The 17,056-nt window shown below is 43.1% G+C and overlaps 1 protein-coding gene across 9 annotated transcripts in view; it reads right to left on the bottom strand.

The window, feature by feature from the left end:
- itpr1b (inositol 1,4,5-trisphosphate receptor, type 1b) overlaps window positions 1–17,056 on the bottom strand; it is a 542,905-nt gene that overhangs the window by 364,290 nt on the left and 161,559 nt on the right. For 6 of the 9 annotated variants that reach the window (XM_072280628.1, XM_072280636.1, XM_072280630.1 and 3 more), the window contains exons 6-11: window positions 14,080–14,238; window positions 12,583–12,681; window positions 11,583–11,666; window positions 7,776–7,922; window positions 4,737–4,841; window positions 4,605–4,649 (exon numbers count right to left, since the gene is read on the bottom strand). In XM_072280628.1, coding sequence (XP_072136729.1) covers window positions 4,605–4,649; window positions 4,737–4,841; window positions 7,776–7,922; window positions 11,583–11,666; window positions 12,583–12,681; window positions 14,080–14,238 — 639 coding nt within the window. The remainder of the gene's footprint in view (window positions 1–4,604; window positions 4,650–4,736; window positions 4,842–7,775; window positions 7,923–11,582; window positions 11,667–12,582; window positions 12,682–14,079; window positions 14,239–17,056) is intronic. The other 3 variants (XM_072280634.1, XM_072280631.1, XM_072280629.1) reach the window with 1 other exon arrangement.

Below are 17,056 nucleotides of genomic sequence, written 5' to 3' on the forward strand. Positions count from 1 at the left end.
AACGAGACCTGGGTGTCATTATACACCAGTCATTGAAAGTGGGCATGCAGGTACAGTAGGCGGTGAAAAAGGCGAATGGTATGCTGGCATTTATAGCGAGAGGATTTGAGTACAGGAGCAGGGAGGTACTACTGCAGTTGTACAAGGCCTTGGTGAGACCACACCTGGAGTATTGTGTGCAGTTTTGGTCCCCTAATCTGAGGAAAGACATCCTTGCCACAGAGGGAGTACAAAGAAGGTTCACCAGATTGATTCCTGGGATGGCAGGACTTTCATATGAAGAAAGACTGGATGAACTGGGCTTGTACTCATTGGAATTTAGAAGATTGAGGGGGGATCTGATTGAAACGTATAAGATCCTAAAGGGATTGGACAGGCTAGATGCAGGAAGATTGTTCCCAATGTTGGGGAAGTCCAGAACGAGGGGCCACAGTTTGAGGATAGAGGGGAAGCCTTTTAGGACCGAGATTAGGAAAAACTTCTTCACACAGAGAGTGGTGAATCTGTGGAATTCTCTGCCACAGGAAACAGTTGAGGCCAGTTCATTGGCTATATTTAAGAGGGAGTTAGATATGGCCCTTGTGGCTACAGGGGTCAGGGGGTATGGAGGGAAGGCTGGGGCGGGGTTCTGAGTTGGATGATCAGCCATGATCATAATAAATGGCGGTGCAGGCTCGAAGGGCCGAATGGCCTACTCCTGCACCTATTTTCTATGTTTCTATGTTTATGCCAGTGATATTAAACCTGATTCTGATTCGCTACATGAAGTCAGGGAGTGGGGAAAACTTTGGGCATTGCAGTTCCGTGTAGGAAATCCAACTGGCCAATATGGACATTAAGTTACAATGTGACTGCAATGGCTACAGCTGATTGATTGATACACTGGTGTACTCTTTCAAGAGGAAAATAATTTCCAAGTCTCTGAGTCTCGGCGAGCCTGCTGGAGAAATCCAAGTCCCATTGTCTGTGAATTCACAAGTCTGCTGGAGACTGGAGGCTGAAGACTGAAGATAGTCTGTACTGGGGGTAGAGGACTGCATGTGAGTAGGCTGGAGGGAGGAACAAACTGAAATTGTTTGGCTGTTATTGCTTTGCCACTTGCTGTGTTCTGCTTTGTTCTGTGTTATTTGGCCAAGCATGAAGGGACACGCTATGCTGGCACTGGAATATGTGGTGACATTTGCTGGCTGCCCCAGGCACAGTCTTAAGTTGTGTTGGTTGTTAATGTAAATTACACATTTCACTCAAAGTTTTGATGTATGTCTGATAAACAAATCTGAATCAGATATCACACTGCCAACCCATGTCACAATACCAGGAACTGCACCTTTCAAAAGGTACGTCACACCCTTTACCCAATATGCCAGTAAAATCTATCCAAACACCTCAGAACTATCAAACTTGCACTTAAGTAACTGAAGCAGAGGAATGAGTTAATTTCTTTATTTTTGAAGACAAAAATGGGGATAGGATTGGTAGTTGGGCGCAGTGGAGGTGACAGATTCAAACCTGGTAGTTTTCCATGTCACTTTTCTGCTACATGTATATGAACAGGCATCTCTCAATACTAAGCATCACACAAAATGCTGGAAGAACTCAGCAGGTCAGGTAGCATGTATGGAATGAAGTCGACATTTTGGGGAGAGACCCTTCTTCAGGTTTGAGAAGGAAGGGGGGAAAACACCAGAATAAAATGATGGGGGGGGGGGAGGGTCTGTAAGTAAAGGTAGTGGCCATTTGATTCATCAGCTTGAGGGGATATATCGAACAGTGGTCCCCAACCTTTGGGCCGCGGACCGGTACTGGGCCGCAAAGCATGCAGTGGTGCAGTGGTAGCTGGGACGCACCCAGCACATCTTTAAGAAAAAAGCTGAAACAAACAAACTAGTTAATTAGGTATTGCCTTTGATCTGGGCCAACATTTACGTGCCAAGCAGCACCTAATTACTTAGCTTGTTTATTTCAGGTTTTTTCTTAAAGATGTGCTGGGTGCGCCCTGGCGACTGCTGCACCCCTGCATGCTTCACGGATCGGTATCGGTCCGCGGCCCGGAGGTCGGGGACCACTGATGTAGAATGACAAAGGGCTGAAGATGATGAAATCTGGAAGGAGAGTGTGATGCAGCGTGGAAGAAAGTGAGGGAGGTGGGGAGGGCAACTGGTGGGAGGTGGATGGTGCACTCCTGCTTACTATTAAAGTACACACTACGTGCTTAGTTCCCTTCCCAGTTTAAACTAAGCTATTTAGATCATTTCACCTCTCCACAACTTGACACTTTAAGCTACAGTAGCCAAGCACCATTCTGTTGCTCTAGATTTGCCTTTGCCTTCCCACATGGGTACCAGCATTCTCACAGTTAGTGACATTTCCAAGTTTATATCCGCTGCAAACTTTGCAATGACATATTTTTGATCATATTGAAATTTAGGTCAACAATATGCAAAAGGTAACATACTGATAAAGAGTCATCCAGGAGGGGCACTAGAATCATTGACCTGCAGAAATCTATTACATGGAAAGCTCATTACCCACATCAGCCAGGAGCGGACTCCAGGTTTGACCAGAACAATCTCAGCATGGAAACATGCCCTCTTGCCCCAAGAGATCCTGCCAACCACCGAACCACACAAATCCCATTTTATTTTCTTCACATTTCTGTCAGCCCCAAGAAACTATCACTCATCTACACGTCAGGGGCAAGTCATAGTCACCAATGAACTGAACAACCACATACATTTTGAGAGAAGAGGGGAATCTGGAGGTAGCCCATGCGGTCACAGTGTGTGCAGACTCTACATTCAAAAGACCAGTGGTCAGAATTGAATGCGAGATACTTACACTGTGATTCAGCTTCCCAGCTCTTACCTTTGTGTGCATCTAGTCTCGAATCTAAAAGTTTCTGCCTCCATCACCCTTTCAGGCTAGAATACTAGCCCTTCCCCCCCACACACACACACACAAAATCTTCCCATGACTGCATATTCTCTGCTTACCAATTCTCAGCCAAATCATTATCTATACCATCACACCAGTCTCACAAGTTATAATGAACAAACACAAGAGACTCAGCAGATGAACACAAAAAATGTGAAGCAACTCAGCAGGTCAGGCAGCTTCTGTGGGGAGGAATGAACAGTCAACATTTTGGGCCAAGACTCTTCATCAGGACTGGAAAAGGAGGAGGAAGAAGCCAGAATCGACAAAGTATGTGGGAACGTGAGATCCTCTTTACATTGTTTATTTGTTTGTAACTTAATCTTTATACCCTGCACTTATTGCTGCCACAGAACAACAAATTTCATGATATGTGCTTGTGATAACAAAGCTGATTCTGAATCATTTTATATTTCATAATATCACCAACTAGACAACGGATGTAATGCTCTCTATTACTTCAAGGAGCTAAAGCAATTTGACCTCAAAATAAAATTAGTATTGGCTATAACTCATTAATTTGTTCTTTCCTCCTTTAGTGACAAATGATCTTCATCCTGTATTATTGCCCCTGAACATCTTGCCTGTCATCAGCAACCTTATAGTTGACAGACAATATTTTTGCAAAAAACTTTCAGCTGAACCAACTCCTCCCAATATCAGCAGGTTAGCTTCAACAGGAAATACAGTGAATGGAGGACGAGTATGGACAGACGTCCTGCATAAGGAAACCTCACACTTGTCTGGATTAATTTCCATCTGCTAGTCCTCCATCCTTACTGTCAACCGATTAATATCTTATGATATCGCTTGACAACTTTCCTCATGATCCACAACTCTGCACTTTTCACACCACTGCAAACTTACTTATTCAGGCCACCTACATTTTCTGCCCAAGTTTATCTCAAAGGTCCCAGCACTGATCCTGGCAGAACACGACAAGACTTCCAGGTAGAAGAACACCCCCGACCACTACCATCCATGGTCCGTGACCAAGTCAGTTTTGAACTGAATCTACCATATGTTGGGCACGTGGCCAAGTGGTTAAGGCGTTCGTCTAGTGATTTGAAGGTCACTAGTTCGAGCCTCAGCTGTGGCGGCGTGTTTGTGTCCTTGAGCAAGGCACTTAATCACACATTGCTCTAGTCTGTGTGAGGAGTGACACCCCACACAGACTTCCAATCTGTGCCTTGTAAGGCATGAAAATGCCTGACGCAGGCCTCTCATGGTCTGAGTCGACATTCCCTCCTCCTACCATATTTCCATGGATATCATATGCTTAACCTTCTGATCAGCCTGGTACAAGGGATCTTTGAATGTCTTAATGAAGTTCTTGCATTCTAAACCCCGAACAATCATTACCTTTACCTCCAAAACTCAATCAAGTTTTTAAGACATCACCTCCCTGCACCTGAATGTAGTTTCTGTGAAGTAGTCCGGTGTATAGGAAAATAGAAACTGCACTTATTTGCTAAGGACTGGTGGGGGAGGGGAGCAGGTAGGAATGTGGGTATGGCAAAATGGGATTAGTGAAGGATCAGAGCAAGATCAGTGCAAACGGGCGCTTGGTTGGCATGCACTCTGAGCTAAAGAGCCCACTTCCATGCTGTTTGACTCTGACGCCACTCCTAAGAACACAGTGTTCAAAACACCCTACGAACTTCACTTACCGATGATCGTGATTCTTGACACTCCTCCTGGTAATCTGGGTTGGCCTAAAAAAATTAAATCACTATTAGATTTCGCAGAGGAGGTCACAACTCAGTTAAATTTGAGAAGTTCAAAGTAAAAGAAACACTCACATCACCAACCTCAGCAGCCAAGTAGTTGCCCGTGGCCAAGTGCTTGAACCGGAAGAGACTGTTCCAGTGCCCAGCACCACCACGGCAAGGGTCATGTTGAACAACCTACAATACAACGAAGACACAAACAACTTTAGGCCTTTTTTCTGAATCCTTCCCTTTCTGTATGTTTAGTGCAAGCACGGATGGAATGCAGATCACACTGCAATAACCACCTAACTGGGAAGCAGCTTTGCAATGGGGTGAGATTCCTGAAGGAGAGAGATTACAATGATAACACTTCATAACTACACTGCAAACCTTTTCTTTCAATAATTGGTGTGACCCCCCCTCCTACAGCAAAAAACTTCAACCAGACATTTTCAGTAATTGTTGATCAGTCCTGCACATCCGCTTGGGGGAATTTTGGGCCATTCCTCCTTCACCTCTGGGTTGTTGGTGGGTTTCCTTGCACAAACTGCTTGTTTCAGGTCCTTCCACAACATTTCTATAGGAATAAGGTCAGGACTTTGACTCAGCCATTCCAAAACACGTGTTTTCTTCTTTTAAAACCATTCTGTTGATTTACTCGTCTTTCGGATAATGCTCTTGTTGCATCATCCAACCTCTAATCAGCTTCAGATGACAGACTGCTACCCTGACATTTTCCTGTAAAATGTCTTGATACAATTTTGAATTCATTATTCCCTCAACAATTGCAAGCTGTCCAGGTCCTGAGGCAGCAAAGCAGTCCCAAACCATGATGCTCCTTCCACCAGGTTCACAGTTGGGATGAGGTTTTGGTGTTGGTGTGCAGTGCCCTTTTTCCTCCAAACACAGCAATGTGCATTTCTAACAAAAAGTTCAACTTTTGTCTCATCTGTCCACAGAACATTGTCCCAGAAGTGTTGTAGCACATCCAGGTAGTCTTTTGCAAACTTGAGACATGCAGCAATATTTTTTTTGGGAGTGTAGTGGCTTCCTCCATAGTGTCCTTCCATGAACACCATCCTTGTTCAGTGTTTTTCTTATAGTGGACACATGAACAGAGCCTTTAGCAAGTTCTAGAGATTTCTGCAAGTCTTTTACTGTTACCCTTGGGTTCTTTCTCCCCTCCATCGTTGCAGGTTGTGCTCTTGGTGTGATCTTCTAAGGAGAGTAGCAACAGTACTGAGTTTCCTCCATTTGTAGACAATTTCTCTTACTGTGGACTGATGGACACTCAAGTCTTTAGAAATGCTTTCATAGCATTTTCCAGCTTCATGCATCTCTACAATGCTTCTTCTAAGATCCTCTGGAAGTTGTTTTGATCAAGGCATGTGCACATAAACAGATGTTTCTTAAGAAGAGCAGGCTATGTCAGTAACCTGTGTGTCTTTTTTTTTATATATAGGGCAGGGCACCTCTACAATCCACACCTCCAATCTCATCTCATTGATTGGAATACCTGATTCAAAAGCTTTTGTAGAAGGTATTACCACAGAGGATCGCATACTTCCTCCAACAAATACACGTGATATTGGATCATTATTCTCAATAAATAAATGAACAAGTTTAATATTTTTGGGTTTTTTTTATTAGATTGGGTTCTCTTTATCTAGTTTTAGGTGTGATGAACCCCTAAGTTTCAGTTGCTGTGGAGTGTCACAGCGAGAGCGAGAGCGAGAGAGCGCGCCGGAAAGGCGAATCAGCCTGCCTTCCAGCGTATTTACATATTTGACTCGGAGCTTATTTGGATTTAAGTCAGTCGCAGTTGGAGTCGGACAATGGAAGGACACTCACTCACACACAGTCAGTCGCAGTTGGAGTCGGACAATGGAAGGAAGCCGGTGACTGGGGGGGGTCACTGGTTGGAACTTTCAAATGCCCACAAGGGTGGGTTAAGCATCCACCCAGCACATCGATAAGTGGTTATCACATTATGTGCAAACACGAGGAATTCTGCAGATGCTGGAAATTCAAGCAACACACAAGGTTGCTGGTGAACGTCCTGACGAAGGGCCTCAGCCCGAAACGTCGACTGTACCTCTTCCTAGAGATGCTGCCTGGCCTGCTGCGTTCACCAGCAACCTTGATGTGTATCACATTATGTGATTGGGGCAACCTTGTGGAATCTACCCATGTGTTAACCCTTGACTGGCTGGTAGTTCCCTTTCAGGACGGTACCCCTGCGATAAGCTACTTTTGGTGATAATTTGTAAGTGGATTTGGAATAACGACGGATAAAACCTACGGCGATTGTTATTCTGTTTTATTACCGTGGAACCTGTGGAATACGACATAAATGCCTTCTCTCGACATTCACCTTGGATTACAAATACCTCTCACATCATTTAATCCGTGGATGAACTGAACTTTCATATCTTACCATCTCAAGATTTTAAGCCTGGTGCCCTCCACCCCCTGAGCTCAATGGTTTGGGAGTTACATTTACACATATGTATACTCATAACATTGTTAACTTTTGATTATTCCTGTTTAAGTTACTATATTAAGCAGATACAAATAAAGATAGTGGTTTTAACACCAAAACCAAACTCAAGGCGTGGTCTATTACTGTTGGTTCATTTAAACCGTTACAGGTTACGTAACATAGCACTTGCGTGAAGAACTGATCAATTTTTAAGTCATATTTATGTAGAAATAGAGAAAATTCTACAAGGTTTACAAAATTTCGAGCACCACTGTACACTGAATGGCCACTTCATAAAGAGGTGGGGACTAGTGGAACAGGATGCCATCATGTGGTAAAGGTGCAAGATTATACATTAGATCTTGTATTCTTTCATTTAATCCATTTTTGTGTTTATACTGGCCTTGCCTAAATTGGAAGGAACCACCACTGGCATAGGGAAACTGGACCCTTGACCACAGCAGTTCATTAGAGTCTGGGATTCCGTTGGCACCTGGAAACTGTAAATTGTGGTGGAAAATGATTTTGTTGATTAAGCAAGGTCCAAAGTAGGACTTGTCAGACTTCAGTTTAATCCTGCACTGATATTTCCTCGTGCAAATGTCACTTTACCACTGCAAGCCCCGGTTTTAAACACTGTGCCATACCTCAACTTCCCACAGTGCCTTGGAACTGGTTGCTGATGTGGCAGACTGCCTCCCTGTGGTCCGGAGGAATACATACTGCTTCTTCCGATATTCGTCACAGGTGAGAAACTTCTCTTGTTCAGCATGAAACAGTCGCACAACATCGCCCTATGACGGGGATTAAAACAAAAGCAGCACTTGTTGGTTAGTTAATAACATACTACCCTGGACAAAAGCCCTGCTTATTCACAGTTGATAAAGTCACCTTGAGAAGGTCAGTGGAATAGAGGATGAGTGCTTTCTGGAACTGAGGCAGGTAAGGTGGAATCGACTCTATCACATATGGCGCCTGACAATACAGACAGCTGGGTAGCTTGTTGAGCAGCATCAAGCTTCTGAATATGCCCAAAGGGAATCTAAGCTCTCAGTGCCATACCAAACATTCTCATCAGCAAAGGATGTGTGCCCGTGGAAGATAGAAAGGGGAGGATTATGTCCTACCTTCCACCCCACCCACCCGAAAATATTCATTAATCTTTTCTTTTGTCTCATACAGAAGGCAGAAGGAACCACTTCCTGGTATATTGTGAAGACATGCCTCCTATGAAATGGGAAATGATCTAGGTCTTGGACAGTATGACGATGCAGTTCACCCCTCAACGCACCACTACAACTTTTGGCCAGTTGAGGCCACGTGTTTAAGATCAAGTCCTCAAAGCTAGCAACATAGTTTAGTTTAAAGGGCAGCAGAGATCAATATACACTCCTCCTATAAAATCATGAAGACACCTCATCACGCCTTTTCAGGATTTGGAGAAATCCATGGATTCCCCAGAGACAGCAAGCAGCACTTCAGCTGGAGAATTAGAGCCCTAGGTTATGATGTTCCTATTTATTTTAAGCATTTGTGGAAACCCTACTGAATTATTCTAATATAACAAAAGACTCACCGGCTCCCTACAGTGCCTATTGGAGATGGTAGGTTGGGCTCCCAAGCTTGGAAGCAGCAAAATGTACCAGGTGCTGGGCAAAAAATGTGGTGGTGTGAAAGTTACAGCAAGGCAAGGGTTAAACAGCCAAGAATTATCTTTTAAAGTTCTTTGAAGAGCATAGCTTCCCTTTGCTCAGCAGGATACTGGAGCCATTTGTACATGGAGACAAGGCAAGTTGCAGCAGAAGGACATGGGCCCCCCCCCACACACACACACACACACAAAAAGGGACAATTACTTTATGAACTTCAAGCATAGGTTGCGAGCTTGCAGTTTTAATTGACTTTTCACATCTGTATTGTGAATGACCAGTTATCTTGCAACATGCAAGGCCATCAATTGTTCAATATCCATAACTGCTAGTCAATTCTGTATAAAAACTTCATTTCTCTGATCAGACCAGAACAGTGTGGTGACAGGGGAAATGCTGTTCTCCTTGTGTACAAGTAAATGAAGTGTGATTGAAGAACAAATGTGAGTTTTCGGAGTCTACTTCATCACCAATGTCAACTGCCCCCAGCACGAGGCATTCTCAATTCTGCTCAGTTTCAAGTCCTATCTCATGGGCTGGAGCACAAAATGCAGTTGATGCTCGACCATATGAACATTGACGGTGCCCACTTTTAGACGAGGCATCAAATTGGAGGTCTTACATGAGCTCTTACATACCACAAGGTTTCTTTCCCGCATCCTGGTGACATCCATCACCAACTAACACCACTTCAAAAATGGATTATATGCTCCTCATCTCATTCCACTGACCATCTGCTGGACTCTGTTCTGGTCACAGTTAGATCAGATTGCAGTGACTAAGCTGCAAAAGATGACTAACTGAAGGAATTCTGGGCTGTCCCAAGCTGCTAGGTTCAAACAGTACAAATAATACATTCAGTCAAGCAAGTCTGTGTTAACTACTCCTTCACACTATTCTGATTATATTCTTCCTGCACTCCCTTCATCTGATGCCAGATTCTACCACCTTGTTACTAGGGACAATTTACAAGACTAATTAACCTACCAATGTGCATATTTTGGGATGTGGGAGTGAAGGGAGAGCACCTGGGGATACCCATGTGGTCACAGGGGAATGTGCAGAATTTTCACAGCCACCAGCAGAGATTAGGATCCAAACCAAGTTGCAGGAGCCGTGAGGCAGCAGTAAGTCCCACTGTGCTGCTCTGAAATATAAACGAGAGCTTTCTCTTCAGACCGTGAAACAGAGAAGAATCAGGCCATTCGACCCATCAAGTCTGCTCCACCATTCCCACCACAGCTGATTTATTATTCATCTCAAACCCATTCTCCTGTCACCTCCTCAGAACCTCTGACGCCCTTACTAATCAAGAACTTATCAACCTTCGGTTTTAATATACCCGATGACTTGGCCTCCACAGCCGTCTGTGGTAATGAATTCCACAGATTCACCACCCCTGTGGCTAAAGAAACTCCTTGTCTTTGTTATCACTGTGCCCTCTGATCCTAGACCACCCACTCCCCACCCCCCAAATGGCAGTATAATAAACATCCTCTCCACATCCACTCTGTCTAGGCCTTTCAACAGGTTTCACTGCTACTTCCCCCCTCCCACCCCACATTCTTCTTAACTCTGAGTACAGGTCCCGAGGCATCAAATGCTACTCATACATTAAACCTTTCATTCCTGGGATCATTATTTTTGAATTGTGCAGCAGAGGTGGCGATAGGATCTGGAATTCCAGAATAACAGTAACAATATCCACCAGTGCTCCTTGCTTTGCATCAACCACACAGCCAATAAGGCCCTGGGTTAGTCAGTCATGTAGAAGTACAAAGCCACAGGTGCTGGAAATCTGAAATAAAAACAGAGATGCTGAAAATCCTCAGCAGGTCAGGCAGACATAGTTGATGTTTCATCAGGAGCGAGGATATTGACTCTGTTTCCCTCCATTGAACCCTTGGGCTGGAATAAATGTGGCCATTATCGAATCTTATCATCCTAAATATATTGGGATGTAGAACAGCACAGCACAAGAACAGGCCTTTTCGGTCGATGATAACTGAGCCAAGTACGATGCCAAATTAAACTAATCCAATCAGCCTGCACATGACCCATGTCCCTCATTTCCCTGCACGTTCAAATCCCTATCTATGTCTCTCTTAAGTGTCACGATAACATCTGCTTCCACTACTTCCCTTTGCAGTACATTCCAGGCATCTTCCACTCTGTTTGGACAAATTGCCCTGCACATCACCTTTACACCCCAAGTACTTGACATTTATATCTTGGTCGGAAAAAAAAAGACACTAACTACACCTCTCATAATTTTATACATTTCTGTTACGTCTCCCCTCAGTCTCAGAAATTCCAGAGAAAACAATGCAGGTTTGTTCAACCTTTCTCTATAGTTAGTACTTACTAATCCAGATAGCATCTTGGTGAACCTCTTCTCCACCATCTCAAAAGCCTCCATATTCCTTCAAGTAAAGAGCAACTGGAACTGCACAAAATACTCCAAATACAGCCTTACTAAAGTTTTATACAACTGCAACATGACTTTCTGACTACGTTCAACCAATGAAAGCAAATGTGCCATACACCACTCTTATCTTATAGCACTTGTATTGCCGTTTTAATCCATAAGATATAGGAGCAGAATTAGGTCATTTGACCCATCAAGTCTGTTCCGCAAGGAGTTATGAACTTGGACCTCAGGATTACACACGAAAAATAGGTTGCTTGGACAACTTCAACGGCTCCTGTCAGAAGGAATAGATAAATTCACACAATTTTCTTGAAGCCATTTGAGAATGTGTGACATGAATGTTTATATATTACAAGCAGTGCAAAGCCGCTCACCCCTTTCAAGATGTCTTCCTTATTGTCACTCCACTTCATGAACAGAACAATTTTCCAACTAGTGTTGCAATTCACAGAGTTAACCTGGAACAGACAGATGTAAGAAACTTTGAGATGGGTTTTTAAACAGAACAATGAAATTGATTGCACTTGAAAGATCGCTGCAAAATATCATTTCCAAATGATAGAGGATTGTTATTCAAGTTACAATTGGCTGAACCTTACTCTCTGGAATAGTGACATCAGGTAACTATTGCTTACTATATAAAGATTTCTTTATCAAAATGAGTCATAGACATGGAGTAAGTATTATTATGGTAGCAGGGTCTTAGCATTGCTCATCCAATTGCCAGGAAACACTCACCTCAGCTTTCTCAAACCTACCGCACAAAATTGTGTGCTCAATCAGTAAGAGCAAGGCATTTCCAGAATATGGGCACCACAAATAATCAATACACTTGCAAGTGAGAGCAACCAGTGATAGCATCTGTTATTATCCCGGTTTGCCGAGTGCAAGGGTTTCCAAAATTTTTTTTTATGCCATGGACCTTTACCATTAATCAAGGAGTCAGTGGATCCCAGGTTGGGAGGCACTGCTAATGTAATCTGTACTATTAGCATAGAAATCTTACTTGATAGCCCTCATGAATCAGGAGTTCCAGTCCTGTACTTGGACATGAACATCTAGTCCAGGGTGATATTCCAGTGCAGTACTGACCAAGTGCTGCATCAGAGAGCTGTTCTTCAGATCAAGTAATAAACCAACTTGTTCCTTTAATTTACCTGTCGACTGATGTCTCCCGAATCATGTGACACCTCTTAACATCTAGGTAAAAATTCTTCCCTCATCAGTTCCCACTAAAAACATTAATACCTGATCTACCTGCTGGGTTCTTGGAGTCTTGTTTATGTCTTTCTTACACAAAATGGCCACTGGATTATAGATAGTAGCTCATGGGATGCAGTGTCACCATACAATCAGAAAAATATTTTTCCTTACCTCTTTACATCCAGGATTGTCCACCAATTCACAATTGCTGGCATGAAGTGGCTGGCCAGCATTAACTGGGTTCAGTACCACTTTATCTCCAATTACCACCTTGGGAAGGCAGAGTTAAAAAAAAAAGATAGATCGTTTAAGTCTGAATATATATTTCATTGCTTAAGCTCGTTTATTAAATAACAGATTTTCAACTCTGGTTCTTTGGACTAAAGGTTCTACGGACCATGTCATTACACAAAGGTAACTGCATTATACACGAGCTTAACTTCAGTTTGCCTAGTTTGCTTAATTTTGTTAGTTTTCCCCTTGTTTGGTCCATCAATGCCAAATTTTTGAATAAAATTCTGAGTGACCAGTGGCATCTTAGGCCAATCAGACCTCAGGATGTTGACAGAGTGTAGAGACAGCAGTAACTCAAAAACACTGAAGTTCAACATTATAATGGGAGCAACTGGCAATCAGGAGTGGATCATCCTACCTCCTGAAAGCCACCACACACACATCACTGCCCCCAGAGAGATCACAGGTGGATGGGTGAACAAAGCTAGAACCTTTGGGGCCTTCAGAACCTTAATGAGCTAGAGTTGAGAGGGTGGCAAGTGGAAGTCTGGTTTAAATACTGCTTCTAACCTCCATACCATTTTTTCCCCCAAAAGGATGGTCCAAATGTGTCCAACAATAGCGCAGAAACCCAGCTAATAGACATGCTGCCCTCACAGCTCTGTAGACCAGGGTTCAACCCTGAGCCTGTGGGGCTCTCTTATTCTCCCTGCAAACATGCGTGTCTTAATCAGTTGCAAGAGTTTCCTCTCACATCCCAGAAGATGTGCAAATTGGAAAGTTCTGTACCTGCTGTAGATTGCCCCTAGTGCACAAGGATTGGTAAAATATGGGGCATTTGATGGGAACTTGGGGAGAATAAAATGGGTTTAAGGTGGATTAGAGTATAAATGGGTGCTTGAATGGCTGAAGGATTTGTTTCTCGCCTCTCCCTCTCTCTACATGAACTGTATTCAGTGAGAAAATTAAACCAATCTGAGGCCACACTGAAAGCAAATTTATGAGGGGAAATCTCATGGAAACTTATCAAACACTGAAAGGCCTAGTGGATATTGAGAGGTTGTTCCCAATAGTGGGAGAGTCTAAGACCAGAGGGCACTGCCTCAGAATAGGTACCTTTAGAACAGAGCTAAGGTGGTGAGTCTGTGAAATTCATTGCTATAGCTTGTTGTTGAGGCCACGTCATTGGGTATATTTAAAGTGGAGGCTCATAGGTTCTTGATTAGTAAGGGTGTCAAAGGTTACAGGGAGAAGGCAGAAGAATGGGTTTGAGAGGGATAATAAATCGGACAAGATCAAATAGCAGAGCAGATTCAATGGGCCAAACGGCCTAATTCTGCTTCTACATCTTACGGTCTTACAAATCCCATTGTCAAAAGGTTTAAGGCAGTGTCACTCTGTACTTCACATCGCCTAGCCAAGTTTTCTACTTACACTGTCACCTATGGAGCGCAGCTTGTAGAATGGCTGAATGTAGAACCAGGATCCTTCATTACCAGCAGCATCCAGTGTAACTCTCATGGCATTCTTCTCCAGTAGGGCTGGCAGTCTCTTGTTCACAGTCAGGTACTTATTGCTTTTCAGGTGCAGTAACTACAGAGTGACAAGGTCATGTTAGTGAATTCCCAACAACACTGCCACGGACAGCTTCACTTCTCTACTGGAGTCCATGAAACAGGACAGGGCAAAAAAGCCACCAGAGACCAGGTTACAGATCAGACAGATGGACAACTGAAGGGTCAGACTTTTGCTAAACACGTAATATACAGCAATATAATATTATATAAAGTAGTAACTCAGCTTTGGTGCAACTAAAAAGATTCAAGGAGTACAATGACTTCTTCCTCACCCTAACTAGACTAGGGAATTTTAGCGGCATTGGAGGCTGGATCCTTTTATTCTTAAAGATAATAAGTTTATAGACCACTTTACTTCCAAATTCGAAACTTTCCTATCTATTAATTCCAAATCAGCTAGTAGTCCATCGATGCTCTGCGAAACCTCTAAGGCCTATGCAAGGGGATTCAAAATCTCTTACTCTGCTAGTAAGAAGCGACAAGATGCGGAGCAGCAGCACCTAGTGGAAGCAAGGCTTGCGGCAGCTGAGAAGGATCATATTAATAAGCCTTCTGCAATCAAGTTGCATAAGATCACAGCCCTACGCTACACTAAACTCTTTATTTAACATAAGCAGCCAAAAGAAAATCGACATTTGCTAAACAAAGATTGTTTGAACATGGTGAAAAACCAGGTAGGTATTTAGCTTATTTAGCTAGAAAGAAAAATGCCTCTCAGACTGTTGCTTCAATTAGGGATGGGACTGGAGCCCTCACTAGTAATTCTAAAATGATTAATGTTGTGTTTAAGAATTTTTATTCTAAATTATATCAATCTGAGCAATGTAGTGATGGGCAATGTAAAATGGAGTCCTTTTTTCAAGAATTTAGATCTGCCAGGCATTTCTTCTGAACAAAAATCCCTCCTCAATGCTCTGTTATCTATACATGACATACAGGAAGCTGTGAGACAGCTCAAAAGTGGGAAGGCCCCTGGTCCTGACGGACTCACTAGTGAACTCTATAAGTAGTTCACAAGGTTATTATCAGAGCCTATGCTAAACATGTTCAACCATGCATTTAACTGTGGTCTCCTCCTATCACCATTGAGAGAAGCCAACATCTCCCTAATTCTTAAGAAAGGAAAGAGCGCTGAAGATCATGCCTCCTACAGGCCTATTTCATTGTTAAATGTTGACTTTAAAATCTTATCTAAAACCTTAGCGTTGCGATTAGAAACTGTGTTACCTTTTATCATAAAAGAGGATCAAACGGGTTTAGTAAAAGGCCCAAACACGAGGAAATCTGCAGGCGCTGGAATTTCAAGCAACACACATAAAAGTTGCTGGTGAACGCAGCAGGCCAGGCAGCATCTCTAGGAAGAGGTACCGTCGACGTTTCGAGTCAAAACCCTTCGTCAGGACTAACTGAAAGAACAGCTAGTAAGAGATTTGAAAGTGGGAGGGGGGGAGGGGGAGGGGGAGATCCAAAATAATAGGAGAAGACAGGAGGGGGAGGGATGGAGCCGAGAGCTGGACAGCTGATTGGCAAAAGGGATATGAGAGGATCATGGCATGGGAGGCCTAGGGAGAAAGGAAGGGGGAAGGGGGAGGCCCAGAGGATGGGCAATAACGGATGGGGTACAAGGGGGAGGTAGGGCATTAATGAAAATTAGAGAAGTCAATGTTCATGCCATCAGGTTGGAGGCTACCCAGACGGAATATAGGGTGTTGTTCCTCCAACCTGAGTGTGGCTTCATCTTTACAGTAGAGGAGGCTGTGGATAGACATATCAGAATGGGAATGGCCACTGGGAGATCCTGCTTTCTCTGTTCAGGGTGTTTTCCCCTTTAAATGGTCACAGACAGGTTTTGTTTACTTGGGCATATTCATCACACCTACGTTTGATCAATTGTTCAAAGCTAACTTTACACAGTTATTTGACAAAATCAAACAGGATCTTGAGCAATGGAGCACTCTTCCCATTTCTTGGCTTGGACGAATATCCTTGCTCGAAATGAACATTCTTCCTCATCTGCTCTACCCAATACGAATAATTTGAGTTATTTTCACCCAACAAACACTTTTTTTTAAAAAAAATGGTTGGTTTGGTTCTTTTACTTGGAACAAAAAAAAGCCCCTGTATTAAAATGTCTAAGCTACAGCTTCACAGTAGTCTAGGGGGTCTGGATTTTCCAGACATCAAAAAATATCAATTAAGTTCCTTTTTTTTAATCTGATATGGTTGACTGGGTTTGCAGGGATCCCTCCTCAATCTGGCTGGACATTGAAGCCTCACAAACAAAATGCCCTCTTATTAATTTGTTTTTCCTCAATAAGATGAAATTAGTTAAGGAATATTGTCACAATCCAATAATAATTAACACAATCAGGGCTTGGAGGACTGTGCAACAAATTGAGGGCAACACAGTGAAAATATCACCCTTCACTCCAATAACCGGCAGTCCAGATTTTCAGCCTGGCACAATGGATTCTGGATTTAAACTTTGGATTTCTAAGGGTATTTTCCATCCAGGAGACTTGTTTGATGAAGGAACGATGATGCCTTTTAGTCAAATAGAACAGAAATTCAATATACTCAGCAAGGATCTTTTTCGTTTCTCTCAGATAAGAGATTATATACAGAAAAAAACATCATTGTTAACTGATTTCTATAGTTCTGACATAGAAGAGGATGCTTTGTTCTAAGGGTGAAGTCTCCATCAGTACTTTTTACAGCATCCTGAGGGAATGTTCTTGTGGAGAGGCTGAGCAGCTGGGAAGGGTCTGGGAGGGACAGCTGGGAGTAGAAATTACAGCTGAAACATGGGAAGACATCTGTGATAATGCAAAGAA

This window comes from Mobula birostris, chromosome 16 (genome assembly GCF_030028105.1).
Source record: "Mobula birostris isolate sMobBir1 chromosome 16, sMobBir1.hap1, whole genome shotgun sequence".
In the NCBI taxonomy this organism is placed as follows: domain Eukaryota; kingdom Metazoa; phylum Chordata; class Chondrichthyes; order Myliobatiformes; family Myliobatidae; genus Mobula; species Mobula birostris.